Genomic DNA, 15,133 nt, shown 5'->3' on the forward strand with positions numbered 1-15,133 from the left:
TATGCACGGACTCTGCTAATGGCCACGTTCTTTTTATGCACGGACTCTCACCAACTTGATGGTTCTGGAGACTCGCAACTCTGAGCCATTAGTCGTCACGATACTAACGCTTTGCACGAACATTATAACATGACATTCTTATTGACCTTCTCTGGTGTCCCGCTCATAGCGGAATCCTGGGTAATGATAAGGCAGATGCCCTCGCTAAACACGCGACTGCTCCTCAACACCCATCTGAACATCGCCTCACTCACTTCATCACCATTACGCAAATCACGTTTGGGCTTTGCACCATCAGCTGTAGCGTCAGTCCTCAGATGCTCAACAATCCCAGGGCAGGACTTCCCCGTTGACTGTGTCTTTCCACTTACCTCCCACGCTCAACACAAATATTTCTGTCTCGCATCCACTGTTGCAGCCTCACCACATATGGCTGCTACCCATCACCACCTGGCACTCTTCGTCAGGTGCCAGATGACCTCCATCATCCAATCAATGACTAACCGCCGATTTCCGCCTCGAGGCTTATCGTCTCCCTCATACTGCCATCTCTCTGAACACCTTTGAAATTCTATACACTTATATCATTAGAGGTGTCTGTCCCGCCAAATTCATTGCAACTATTCCGTTGGTGGTGGTTCCGCTATCGCCGCCACTCTCGCATCTGGTTTTGACTTTTATGTAGTCTACTCACTACCTACGTAATAAATCAGGGCTGATGCATGCTCGGAATAAAAATACAATGTTAAGTCTTTTCAATTCGCCGTAAATTCCCTCTAGGATGTACAGGCCTGGTCTATAATATATGCCATGGTGATTGTATCTCTAGGCTACGGCTGGTAGTGCATTTGCCGAAAGGTAGTGGCTTCGTAGGACAGCGTTTGAAGAATAAAACTAAATTGTAAGTATTTTTTTTATAAATCTCAATATTTATATTATATTAATAAAAACGAAGTCAAACTACTTTAATTACACAGTAAAAACTTTTTAATATAAAATTAAAAATTATAAAAATGCACAGCTAGTCACGTGTCAAGTGGGCGTCACAACAGTAATCAGCAAACCAAAGTTCAGCTTAAAAAAACATCCCGGACCATTATCTCGATTAAGACAGTTATTTGCATTTTGTTTTTTAATAATTTCAAGTTATTCAATATTATTTCAGCTTTCTATACTTTCTTAACGCGAGCAGTCAATATTTGATCTGATGCAAATACCTTAGCTTTAGTAACGAATATGATTAAAGTAATAGCTGAAGACAGGAAGCTCCCTGTGTCCTACCTAAATAGAGGCTTTAGTAGAATTATTCACCGGGATAAAATTAATCGTAATACCCAACTTGAATCAATAAAAAATAAAAAACCCCATATTGTTGTTTTACCATTCTCTAATGATATTAGCCATTCACTAGGTAACATCTTTAGTAATAATAACTTTAAACCTGTTTTTAAACCCCCTAATAAAATTGAAAATTATTTAAACCCCCTTAAGGATAAAACCCCGTTGTTGGATAGATTTGGCATCTATGAACTTGAATGTTCTTGCGGTAAAAGTTACATAAACCAATGTAAACGTAATTTCTATAAAAGATTTAACGAAGATAGATATGATATTAAAAATAATAATAATCATAATTCGGAGAATTGTGGGTTGTTAGATAAACAATTGCCTGGGGATAGATATTAGCAGAAAGAGGATTTAATATAGCAGATTCTGTTGGGTTTCATTGTACCGAAGTGAAATTACCAGCATTCATAAAGGTCAAAAAAACAACTATCGCTGTATCAAATTGAGGACACCCGTAAAATAACAAGTTTAACGATCCTCGAAGGGCCAGTTCCATTAGAAATGGTAAATAATTTCTATGATAGTATTCGCTATTATTGTAAAATAGCTCATGTTTGTTGTGCAGTATTTAATGTGTGCCCATCGATTATTAACGAATAGACTAATAGGTTCACATGAAATTTGGCACTTTAATATTAAAATAAGACTTAAAATTGTTTACATTTTGTATTTTTTTACGTTTTATACATTTAATTTTCTAATAAAATAGTAACTTTTTAATATTCCTTTACTTTGTATGACAGAGTGCACAAATCCAGGATACTCACGGAATTATCTTAAGCTTTAAGCATCTTGTGTTATACCACACAATAACGCAGTCTGGAGCTTCACAAAATATAATTTTCTTATCCTCAGAAAATTTCCCATTACAAATGCACAATGTTTTTAGATTCTGGCACGAGGTGCTAGGCTCATCACCAGCTGTAGGTTGCTTCACATTGGTAGGACCAATTCATTGCCTGTTTTGACTAGGTATTTTATTTATGAAAGGTCTGCGACAGATTTTCCTTTAATGCAAAAAGGCATTTAATTTCGACGCACCATTTTCCATCGCATTCGCAGGTCGCTTGGGCATTTGGAGAAACATCCCTGTGCGGGTAATTCAGGTTTATTATTAAACCTACACTATTTATTGTCAGGTTGCATGTCTTATGTTGTTACATTAATTTTTTTCTGGTAGGATTTTAAAGCAACATTTTCGTGACTACATCCATATTCCGTAGCTTTTATTTTTGAATTTGCACTTTTCAGAGTAACAAATAGATTTTAAAAGGCTTGGACTACAAATAGCTGATTTTGTATAGCACGCACTTTTAAATTTTGACGCAGTGATCCTAGCAGCTCGAAATTCAAACCAAAGTTTGGATTGGCATTTGTGTAAAGACTTAGTGCTACAAAATCATTATAGTTAAGTTTGATAATGCCTTCTGAGAACAGAGCTTTAAGACAGTTAGTCAGAAAATGCTTTGGAATAATATGACTAGAGTATGTTGTAATGGAATCAAGTACAGCTGGTTTCGGATTAAAATAATTAAGCTGAGCGTAGATCTCTCCTTTCTCAGCTGCGAATGGAACTGGTTTTTTTCGGTTTTTCTTATCTGCTTTTGGTGTTTGCCTATTTTCTGAAGCGAGACATTTCCTTTTCGAGGAAGAAAGATCTATCCCTCAAATTCTGGCATATTTCACCTCTCGGTCACTGGGTGCTTTCCACTGGCAGAGCAATTCTGACCACCTTCTCGTTGTCTGAAAACGTATTCAATAAAAAAAGAATGGCTCTAACATGAGAGCATACTTCACCCGGGCCCGCAACACAGGTACAATGTCCTGATACATTGTACTCTGTTTATCGGATGAAATCCAAAGTTGTGTTACATAAAAAAATTTAGATTTTTAACCTAGAAATTATAATATTGGTAAAATTAAACTTAGATACATTTCGTGGAAAAGAAAACTTACTTTTCCCAAGAAGACAAAGTATTTTGAATTTTCTTTTACAATAAGTTGCCGAACAAAACCAGATATGTAAAACGTCGTACGTCTTGTTCTTGTCTATACTGTTGGAATCTCTGGCCCAAAATTTTTATCCTTTGATATAAATATCTTAACGTTGGAATTCAACGGAAGCCCGAGCGTAAAAGATGTCTGCTGAATAGTAACCGCCATGCAATCATTGGTGAAGAATTTCACTATAAGTTGCAATGGACTGCTCACTCTGATTGTTTATTAGTTATACTGATATCGGCAGATTTCCAAGGATAGTCAGAGTTACTCTCACAGCACTGATGAACCCCAAAAGGGTGGAACCGGTCTACTTTTGGAAACTCTGACCTTATAATTTCGACTTTTGTTAATTTTGCTTTTTTATTGAAAAGCTCATTTCATTAAAAAATATTGTTTTATTCGAAAGTTTATAAAAAATATTGGACATGAAATTTATTAATCATATTTAATTTTAGGCGGGTATGTTAAAAAAATTTAAAATGAAAAAGTTGTGGGTGTTTTTAATTAACAACAATGCAATATTTTCATTTATGAATGTAGGAGAATTACTAGGGTTAAAGAATGGAAGTTCGATGTTCGTTTGATGTTACTACGGTGTTTGAACACGTACAATTAAAGGTGTTATACAGTAACAAATTATGTGTTCGAACACGTTTATTGCATGGTGCCCTAAACGTAAATAACAGTATATGATCACGTGAACGATTCGTGTGTAACACGTAAAAATGGGTGTGTAAGCACGTGCATGGTTCGATTTTAAACACGTGCATGGTACGTATTTACACATGTAGCGATTGATGAATAGACACGTGAACGGTCGGTGTATGCACAGATGCGAAAAACGTTATCAAATCGTGCTAAAACACGTGTTTGAGGGTGACAGGCTCACCGTTTTTCCCACGTGAACTCCGCACGTGTACCGCACTATCATATTAGTCGTGTTAAACACGTGTTTTTGCTACCTGGTTTCAAGATATATACTAATAAGGAAACCCAGGGTATCGAGCCTTTTTACTCCAACTATAGACCGAGTCACCTCCTATTTCAAGCAAGAACAGCTGCCCTTCCAACAGCGACAATCTTTAACGAAATTTTTGGTGATGATCCGAAATGGCCTCTATGTGGTGCACTGCCAGATGAGATTGCACACATTCTGGTTGATCTTTCCAGTTTCATCTCTGTTCGGGCGACTTATGCTAACGCTGATGAGTTAGACCGATCGGATGAGTGGGTTTCTTAACTCTTAGGTTTTTTGACACTGGAAACTTAAATTAATAAAAACTTGTTGAGGTTAACGATAATAGTTAGTGTAGGGAGCTGTTGGATCGCGTGGCATGAACAGCTTTCCACCACCTTCCTACGCATTGTAACCCGGCCACCTGAATTGAAGGCTTTAAAAGTCGCTCGATGACTTAGGCCTAAGGTGGTGCCTTGGGTATTAGCCCAGCCGATTATTATTAATGTGGGAGGACATTACGGTCCCGAAGATAATTTTGGTCCGCTGGGATGCATTACAAAGACCTCTTTCATAACTCTTCATCACTATTCTACTGACGCCTTCCTTGGATTCAATATTTTATTTTAAATTTTTATTTTATTTCTATAATTTAAATTCATTCTGTTGGAATTTTATCGTTTAATTACATTGTACTAGCGAGTTTTCTTTAATGTGAATTCCCCCTGATTTAAAAGGTATTTGTTATTTCAAAGAGTTAATAAATATCTATCTATCTAATGGCTACGTTACCATCTCTTATTAAGCTATTAATGTGTTTATGAACCGTAAGTGGAGATTTATAAAAATAAAATATATTAGTAAAGAATTGGTTCTATAAGTGATCGATCCCGTGTAGTTGTCACGGTTAATAATCAATTATAATAATTAGCTAGGCTAATACCCGATGCACCATCTTAGAACTAAGTAATCGAGCGACTTTTAAAATCAGGTGGCCGGGTTACAATGCGTAGGAGGGTGGTGTCAAGCCCTGCAAGCCACGCAAGCCAACAGCTCCCTACACTAACTATTACCGTTAACCTTAACCTTAAGTTTTTAATGGAAAGGGAAACCCCTTAAACCAGTGGGGAGATAACTCTCAAACTCCACGCAGAAGCCTTTAATTCAGGTGGCCGGGTTATAATGCGTAGGAGGGTGGTGACAAGCCCTGCATGCCACGCGTTCGAGCCAACAGCTCCCTACACTAACTATTACCGTTAACCTCAACAAGTTTTTATGGAAGGGGAAACCGAAGATCTCGAGGGAAACCCCTTGAACCAGTGGGGATAGAATTTGCAAACTCAACGCAGAAGGAGTTGTTCCGAGTTTTCACCTAGTGCTACAAGCTGGGTTCGAACCTGGTTCCACTTGCTGCGAGGCGAAGTTGCTAAAAACTTCGCTATCCTACTTATAAGTCCTAAATTTGCATGGGCTTTTACTAAACGAAAGCTCAAACCCTCAAAGTTCTATAACCTTAACTTTTTGTTTCGAAAATAATTTCGGTTAAAAACGACAAATAATGAAAATTAAAATATTTTGGATTTAACAACAATAATACGCACCATTTTGCAATAAAAGCGTTTAATAAAAATAGAGGTATTTTGAAGAATTGACCACATATCTCCTCTATGGAACCTTGAACCGTTTTTTTGAAACAGGCAACAAGCAGGGATTGAATCCGGTTCCTCTTGCTGCGAGCGAAAGTGCTAACCACTCCGCCACCCCAAGTCGCTGATTGTAGAGTAAACCCGCCAAAGGTTTCCCAAAAACCCACATAAAATTTTGAAAACAGAAGTCGTCCCCCCTATCAAAACCAAATCAGCCCCATCTCTACCTAGGCTTGTTGGTTTTTACTTAGTAATATATAAATTTTACGACTATATTCAATGCACTATTTATATTTTTAAATTAATTTAAAAAATAATTACATGAAGAAATAAACTATAGCAAGAAATTACATATTTAAGCACTCGGAACTTATTGCGCATTTAAACGGCGGTAACGAAAATAATATTATCACCCTTGGAGAATTTATTTAATTTTAAAAGAAAACGGAGTTATTAAATTATCACATGAGGGGCAACGGTACGATTTGGTTTTTATAAACTATCAGCAGAGGAAAATACCCAGATTTTTAAAAACAATTTAATAATTTACTAACCGCGGTTTGAGGAAAACCACTCCCCCCACTATAATTAGTTATTTAAAGAAAATTTTCCGATTACGTTGGCAACCTTTTTAAGCCATAGATAATATGATCTTGGGTATTTCAAAGATAATGTATTTTGAAAAATGAGGTTTTCCTCCTGATATTTAGGAAACCGAATTTTGTTCTAAAAGGTTAAATTATTTATTTTTCCTCTAATTGAACGCAATTAGTAGAGGCGATGATGCGGTGAGCTTCGAGTTATATGCTGAGATTGGCTTTGGGATATAGTAAAATAAAATTTGTTTCGGGAAAAAAACAGGAAGATATCCCTAGCCATCCATCGTTATTCCCCCTATTTATAGAGAAAGACACATTTTATCTGGTCACGTTCAGGAAGGCCTCACACTTATAGGTATTAATAAACAAAACCAATTAAAAATTGGATTTTATTTCTCGATTTTAGACTAAAATTCTTTTTATAGACAAATTGCTATAGTAAATTTTCCAATTTAAAAAAAATTAAGGCTTTTGTTTCCAGAGCGTACTTAGTATTTAGATGGATATAAAACAACTGGTCAAAAGATTTTACAGTGACCGACAATTCTGTGTAAGCAATTAAGTGGGCGATGGTGTGGAGTATATACGTCAACTAGTCGGATGTTCATTTGAACACTTTACAAATTATAGGGCCAGTTATATGTATCGAATTACTTGTATAGTGTGAACAAAAAAATTGTAACATTATTGTTCCCAATTTTTCTGTTAATACTATACAAATTTATTGCTTACAATTAGTCGGATACTTAATGGAGTATTTTGCTAATATAAAAGAAGCGTATCAAGAATAAACGACTGAAATTTAATCAAATCCCCCTAGTGGCAATTTAGTCAATGCATAATTTTGATAGCGTAATTTCAATAAAACAATATCTATCACATTATATATAAGAACTCGAAGGCAAAGTGGGTTTTTTAGAACAAGCAATAAAATATTTTAGTAGAAAATTCTGCTACCGGCATTTTCTCACAACACTTCCCTACGTTCTAGTTAGTCACGCTACGACTAATTACTGACGAACTTATTTAATATTTGGAAATTTTACTATCCACTCAATATTCCCAGCAATAAGCGATAAGAGTGCTTCATTGGAAAAACCAATCCACATTGGTTACCTTTACATTATGTCTGCCTTATACTAAAACTGTCATAGCTTGAAGTATTACTACTACATACTTCTGCTATTGGTTAAAGCGTGTTTAATGTCGCAAGTGTTACCGATCATAAAGCTCTATATGGCATTGGAAAAGATAAACGACACTCTAGCCGTTCTCTTCTACGCGTACGGCCTACAGTGAAGCTTTAGAATTACTTAGATTTACCGTGAGTAAAAACTATTTGGTTAAATGTTTCGTTGGTGTTTTGAAATAAATATAGTAAACATAAATTATATCGTCTGTCTACCTGTAATTTATTTGTTCCTTCATGCAAAGATGACCTTAGGGATAAATGGCCCTGAGCATGGGCGTTATTTCATAAGAAATCAAAGACACTATAACCATTCTATCTGTCTGCCAAAATTTAAATATTTGTCATTTAAACGTTCTCTTTTTCGTTTATAAAATATTAGAGATAATACTGCATCTTCAGGGTTATTGATAACTAAAAAAAATACTTCAGTCCCTATTTAATTGCAAAGATAAGGAGGCACAGGAACATTGGGGTAGTAAATGTGTAAACGTATAAATCTCACTCGATCATATTAAATTTATCAACAAAGATAACTCGAAAAGAGGTCATTCTTAGCCCTTACTCTAATATTTCTCTTTATATTGCAGTAACTGCCTCGTTAAATACAGTTAACAAATGTCTGGAAGTATTTGAATCTAGTTTCTTCAATGGAGGAAGATAATGGTTTCTATGGTTTGTGCGAAACGGTATTCTGGGTAAGTTCCGAAAGCTTTCCTAAAACCATTTTATTCGTATATCACTCATTAGAGTATAATGTATGTTATTTCGTCTCTTAAACCGATTTTGATCTTTAAGAGTTCAGGTGGTACTCAATTAGTATATTATGGAATAGATTAAGAGAGTTAAACGGTTCAGTATAGGGTTGCCCAATTGGGATATCTTGAGTAAAGCGGCGTTCACACTGTACAATTTTATTGTAGCCAACTATTTTGTGATGTTTATGGCACCAACTAATTGGTTACACTTTTGTGTTCACACCTTACCACATAAAACTGGTCACATACACAAGTTAAGTTGCTCACCACATTTCCGAAATTGGCCACACGAGGGCTATAATATTTTGATCAACCAATGAGATTCTTTCTGGTCTTTTTGTCGTCTGCAACTCTCTCTGAAAGTATTTCGCTTGAAGAATCGAAAAAATATTAATTTTTGTACGATAGCTATTTGAAAATCTTTGATTATGTCGATTAGACAAAAACAAAAAGGTGTTGCTGCGATTTCGCTGGTATTATTGTTAAGTAAACAAAAAAAGGAGAAACGAAAAAGGTGATGTTGGGTTAAGCCATGGATTTTGAGGAGACAACAACAAGGAGCTTTTGAGAATTTGCTATCAGAGTTGAGACTTGAAGACCAAGATGAATATCGTCGATATTTAAGAATGCCAGTGGCTATTTTTGAATTAATTTACAAGTCCATTGCACAGAGAATTGTGAAAGAGGATACCTTATTTAGGGAGTCGATTGTGCCAGCTGAAAGACTTGCAATTACGTTGAGATTTTTAGCAACAGGTGTGATTATAGCAATTATTACCTTTAACATAAATATAACTAACTAAAGTTATCTACAGGGGAAAGTTTGTATTCCTTGCATACACAGTTTCGGCTGGGAACAAGTACAATACATTCTATCGTGTATGAAACCTGTAGAGCTATCTACGATGTTTTAAGGCACGAGTAGGTTTTTATGCTTTATTTAATATTTAAAGTTTTTGACATAAATTTGTTTTTAAGTTATTTAAAGTTTCCCCAAAATACAAAAGAGTGGATGAAAGTGTCCGATGATTTCAATGACATTTGGCAATATGACCATTGCATCGGGGCCATGGATGGAAAACACATAGAAATGTTTGCACCTCCAAACAGTAGATCTTTTTACTTCAACTATAAAGAATCGTTCAGCATTATTTTGCTTGCTTTGGTTGATGCTAATGTAAAGGTAAGACAATGAATTTACTATTTTTAGGAAAAACTATCTGAAAAGATTTTGGTTTATAGGCTATTTATGTGGATGTTGGAACTAACGGTCGAGTTCATGACAGTTCTGTGTTTTCGAAATCGTCTTTGGGCACTCGTCTAGTAAACAACCAACTTAATTTACCTAAACCAGAACCATTACATGGTAGAATGGTTCCATCTCCTTATGTGATAGTAGCGGATGAGGCTTTTGCGCTACGCGTAAATGTAATGAGGCCTTTTTCGCAAAAGGAATTAAATGATGAAAAACGAATTTATAATTACAGGTTGGTGAAATAATTTTTGCACTTAAAACATATTATAAGATGTTTGGCATACATAGGCACTCAAGAGCAAGACGTGTTTCGGAAAACTGCTTCGGCATACTGGCACATAGGTTTCGTATATTTCTGAAACGTATTCAGGCTCTACCTGAGAACGTAGAAATAATGGTTCTGGCTGCAGTGGTGATTCACAATTTACTACGAGAAAAGGGACCAGCTTCTTACAATTGCCTAGATGATGACGAAATTGCCGGTAAAAGCTCAGAAATCAGAACCTTAGGGTCTTTGCCACACCAAGGATGTAGGGCTTCTAGCTATGCCAAAGCAGTGCGAAATGAGTTTATGGGTTATTTTCTCAATAATGGAAGTGTAGATTGGCAGTGGGTGGCGGAGTGGTTAGCACTTTCGCCTCGCAGCAAGAGGAGCCGGGTTCGATCCCAGCTTGTGGCACTGGGTGCAAACTCGGAACAACTCCTTCTGCGTTGAGTTTGCAAGTTCTCTCCCCACTGGTTTAAGGGGTTTTCCCCCGAGTTCTTCGGTTTCCCCTTCCATAAAAACTTGTTGAGGTAAACGGTAATAGTTAGTGTAGGGAGCTGTTGGCTCGATCTCGTGGCATGCAGGGCGGGCCACCACCCTCCTACGCATTGTAACCCGGCCACCCTAATTAAGGGCTTCAAAAGTCGCATGATGACTTAGGCCTAGGGTGGTGCCTTGGGTATTAGCCTAGCTGATTATTATGATTATGATTATTATGAGGTTTAATTCGTAAAAATTAATATACAAAATATGTATATTCATAATCAAATTGTAATAAATAAAATTGTATTTTTTACATTAAATGAAATAATAATCTTTGGTAATAATTATGAATGAATGAAAGTAATTATCTGTTTAACAATGAGTATGATTGGGAAAAACTAAGTTGAACCTGGTTAGCGTCCTTTGGAATACAAATTTTCATTTAAGATTTGCATAATTTCAATTTTTACATTGCCTTGAATGTGCGGCTCTATTTTTCTCATCTGTGATGCCACCATCATTCCAAAGTAATATTCGGGATCTGAATCCTCTTTCGATTTTAAACAGTTTACTGCCTCTTTTAAAAGTTCTTCCTGAGTATTAGAAGGAACGACATTGTTATTAATAATTTTTTTTAATTCTTCTTCTTATAAGGATGTTTTTCTTGCGAGTTATCAGCTGGTTTGTCGTCTGGTTGATCAGGAAGGATTAAAGAGGGTTCACAAATGGTTTGTTCATCATAGATGGCCTCGTTTGCGTGGCATTCTCCGGTAATGTCTTGGGGTTCATACATATCCAATGTTTCCTAAAAAGAGAGAGTGATTAGTAAAGTAGATATTGCTTTAAATAACGAGGAATTGTTTACTTTCAAAATATCCCTATTGCTTTCTTCAGATGTCCCTGCTTGACACAAGTCGAATGATGATTTTGAGCTGCTGACATTTAACGAAGATTGTAAAAACAACATTTCGGAGTAATATGGCCATTTAGGCGTGTAAATGTCCTTCGCTCCAATTCCACTAACTTTCGACTTTTTCACTTTTTTTGGCCTCATTAGAGAAATAGGTTCGAAGTTTTCCCCACTTCGATGTAATGTCATTAACTATAATTTTGCAAAAATTCAACATACCAATGTATAATTTTACAAATATGCCAAAAGAAGAATCATTAATACCTGAATATCTAAGGTCTTTTGCTAAGGCACTTAATTTCAAAACACGCAGAGTGTTTTTCTTATAATCTCTGTGTTTAACATTATATAAAAATTCATTTTCATGATAAAAAGAAATTAAATTGTTTATTTCTTGTGGTGTCCATGATAAACTAGTTTTGTCCGTCTAGGGAAAGAATGATACATGTATATTAAAAGAATTACATTAAATAATAATTATGTCATCTAATTTATAATTCACCTCAGCCTTTTTTTAAGGTTACGTCCCGCCCAAATAGTTTCGCTTTAAAAATTAAGCAGACGCTGTTGCAGAAGACGTGTTATAGGTATGACGTCAACAAATACTTTGATTTCATTGGTTGAAAAGTACTCCCAACAAAAATTGTATCACCAAAAATCGGTCATCTACCCGAAAAAAAAATGTGTGTTGGTCTCTCAAAAAATGTTACATTTTTTTTGTTCACACTATACAACTCATTCCCAATTAGTTGGTGCCAATTATTGGGCGCCACTAATTGGGGTAAAAAAATTTTACAGTGTGAACGCCGCTTTATACCCATCTCAAAAATGGCCATCTCGACCTTCAAAAAAAATATCTACGTATCTCGATTGCGGTTTTTAAAAAAGACCTTTTTTTAAAATACGGCAAAATCCTTCAATTCAACTGCTAAAATCTGTTATCCAATGAATTTCGATGAAATTTCCAAGGTCTATTTGGTTAAATTCTATTACAACATATACACAGAGTGGACAACGTAAAATCAGGCCCGAGCGGCTAACCGGCGATCGCCGGTCAGATCGGGGCCAACTCAAATTGGGGGCCAAATAGGAAAAACTTGGCATTAATGGGAAATGGGGCCAACACGACTGCATAGCCGGTGGGGCCAACTACTTGCCCGTCCGGCCCTGCGTAAAATCCTAAACGCGCCTTCTCAAACGACCGCCATTACCCTACAGTCTACGGGGAGGGTGATGAAAAAACCAACGTTTTGTTTTAAATCCAATTTTATTTAAAAATATTTTTAATCAAATTATATTTTCATTCTATTAAAAAAACTATTGAATAATTTTTGATTTCATTTGGGAAAATTATTTTTTAGTCAAGACATGAAATAAATCACACTTTAATTAAAGTCAATTTGCATCTCATTTGGTTAAAAAATATTTTATTTTATGCTTAAAATAACGTTTATTTGGTAAATTGTGATTTATTCTGGTATCTGTAGTTATTTTCGAATTTGAATTTTTTGGGCTTTATCACCATTACAATTTGTTTTATTAATTATTTTATTATGTGGCTTCATCTAGTTCGAACTGAACTGAAAATAAATAATTTTTTCAGGATTCAAATTTGACTTGGTATACTTCCAATCCGGATTTCACGCCATGTTTCCAACACACCGTTCTGGTTTGGGTTCCTTGCGCATTTCTGTGGATTTTCCTTCTCCTGGAAATTCAAACGTTCAGGAGATCGAAAGGAACTCATATTCCATGGACATTTCTGAATATTACCAAATTGGTAAGTGGTGCCTTTTTCCTAAGTGTGGTGGAACTGCTTAACAGATAATTCATGATGTTAAAGGTACTGATTTATGTTAAGAGTTTAACATCTTAATATTGTGTGGTGCAGAGGACTCGTTGAAACCACTTGCAAATTTGAATCAAATCTGCATCCGCTTTTGCCTTATAAACCAGAAAAAATGCGATAATTATCTACGGTACGTACCGCGATAAAATAGTGTCGTTTTGGAGTTTAGAGCGTATCTAAAAAAGGATTGGTAGCGATTTCCACCGATCAGCTTTTCCATGATAAAGACTGACATATTTTGTATAATGCTTCAAGCTTTCAATCTATTTAGGTTAACTCAATAGAGAAGATGTTTTGTCTTAATTGGTTGCTTACATTTTCAGCAATCTACCTTATATTGTACTTGTCATAACACCTGCAGCCATGAAAGCTAAATAAAAATACTAAGCGCAAATTGTCTGAAGATGAAATCCAGTGGCGTCTTTAGGCCCATTTTAGGTGGGGCCATATTTCGAATATACCACCCCCCCCCCCTTATCAAACAAATTTACCAAGGTCCCCTCAAAAAATTAAAAGTAGCCCTTCAAAGATGTAGAATACAACCAATTGAAACTTTATTACTTACTTTTATAAAATGATTTTGGTGAATAAGTTAGTATAGACTTCCAAGCTAATACCAATATCTTTCCGCAACACCTTCACCAATCAGTGGCAATTATGATAAGCCATTCGTAATAATAAATAAAACAAAGGTGATAGGACCGTTGAATTTAATAAAAAAACACAGTTTTAATAGAAGTCCTTTCCACAATTATCAAGCTAAAGTCACAAGAGGGTTTGTCTCTCTTTTGAAAAAAAAGATAAATCATTTTATTCATTTTGGCAGCCCCATTAAAAAACTAAAAAATGCATAACACAAACTTCCATCGGAGGTCGGAAATTACACCTCGATCATAAAAATTTTGGCCCTAAAGATAAAGGGCCACGCAAGGTGTCCTTTTAATCGACAACCGAAAAGCAGTTTCTGTTTGATCGAAATGTTTATATTGAAAGCTCAAATGATCGACAAGTCACGGTTTTAAAAATTTTCTCAGTGTATTTCTTATTTTAATTATCTAATAGACAGAGATAAGTCGTAAAATAAATCCAATCAAACCCCTCCTAATATCCCCTAATCCAAATTTACATAATCAGATGGCTGACAAACCGATATCGACCAGCCACTATTTCGAAATAAACATAAATTGGCTGAAACTATTAATTTTACACACAAAACACTCACACCCTAAAACCTAAAACTTATGACCTTTCCCCCTTAAAAAAATGCTGTCACTTTTGTCGATTAAATGGTCCTCTTTAAAAAAACGTGAAGCTAAAATGAAACCACAGTGTCGCTCAAATGGGCCACTTGACAATCACTTATAATTCAATCGAATGGACCGTGCCATTGGTCCGTTACTATAATGTATGGCTAGCCCAGCATTAATCAACTCAATGGACCACTAATTTTTAAATTTTGGCTTTTGATATACTTCATTGCGAATAACATGCAGCTCCATAAGAAGTGGTCTTCCTATTAGTAAAAAAAAACAAACTGAATGAATTTGAGATTATAGGTTGTACCTTAGCCAAATTGCTTTAAAGGCCGAGCACAGAGATTCCATTTTCTCGTGCACGAATTTTGACCCCCGCAAAATTAAGTGACAGCTTGACCGACGGCTCTGACTGTTTTTGAATAGAATATATACATTGAGCATAAAAAAGAGGTAAGCTACAATACATGGAATTGTCCAGGCGGTCACTCAAGCTGTCACTGCTGTCAATCAGTTCTCACTCGTCAAAAAATTAAGTACAGGTTAAGAGGGGTGAAAATGCGCTCTGTTCTCGGTCTTTAAGGCGAAAAATACCACTTAGCACTCATTAGGTGGATAAGAAG

The 15,133-nt window shown here is 35.7% G+C and overlaps 2 protein-coding genes across 2 annotated transcripts in view; one reads left to right on the forward strand and one right to left on the reverse strand.

The window, feature by feature from the left end:
- The first annotated feature begins 8,367 nt into the window (after positions 1-8,367).
- Positions 8,368-15,133, forward strand: part of LOC149954468 (ATP-binding cassette sub-family C member 3-like) — a 35,155-nt gene continuing 28,389 nt past the window's right edge. The window contains exons 1-2 of the mRNA XM_090169080.1: positions 8,368-8,435; positions 13,012-13,188. Of these exons, the coding sequence (XP_090025206.1) occupies positions 8,388-8,435; positions 13,012-13,188 (225 nt within the window). The 5' untranslated portion in view covers positions 8,368-8,387. The remainder of the gene's footprint in view (positions 8,436-13,011; positions 13,189-15,133) is intronic.
- Positions 10,837-11,596, reverse strand: LOC149954469 (uncharacterized). Its single transcript, XM_090170347.1, has 2 exons — positions 11,364-11,596; positions 10,837-11,303 (listed from the first exon to the last, which is right to left on the reverse strand). The coding sequence occupies exons 1-2, from the start codon at positions 11,550-11,552 to the stop codon at positions 11,133-11,135; spliced, it is 360 nt and encodes a 119-aa protein (XP_090026473.1). The 5' UTR covers positions 11,553-11,596; the 3' UTR covers positions 10,837-11,132.

Source organism: Leiobunum rupestre, chromosome 3 (assembly GCF_980474605.1).
Source record: "Leiobunum rupestre chromosome 3, qqLeiRupe1.1.hap1, whole genome shotgun sequence".
Lineage (NCBI taxonomy): Eukaryota > Metazoa > Arthropoda > Arachnida > Opiliones > Sclerosomatidae > Leiobunum > Leiobunum rupestre.

What these genes read in the sequence shown, in the direction of transcription:
- LOC149954469 (XM_090170347.1), bottom strand. Translation starts at nt 11,552, where the DNA reads ATGAGGCCAAAAAAAGTGAAAAAGTCGAAAGTTAGTGGAATTGGAGCG. An exon ending in GCAATAGGGATATTTTGAAA is followed by an intron (nt 11,304 to 11,363) that starts GTAAACAATTCC and finishes CTCTCTTTTTAG; the next exon opens with GAAACATTGGATATGTATGA.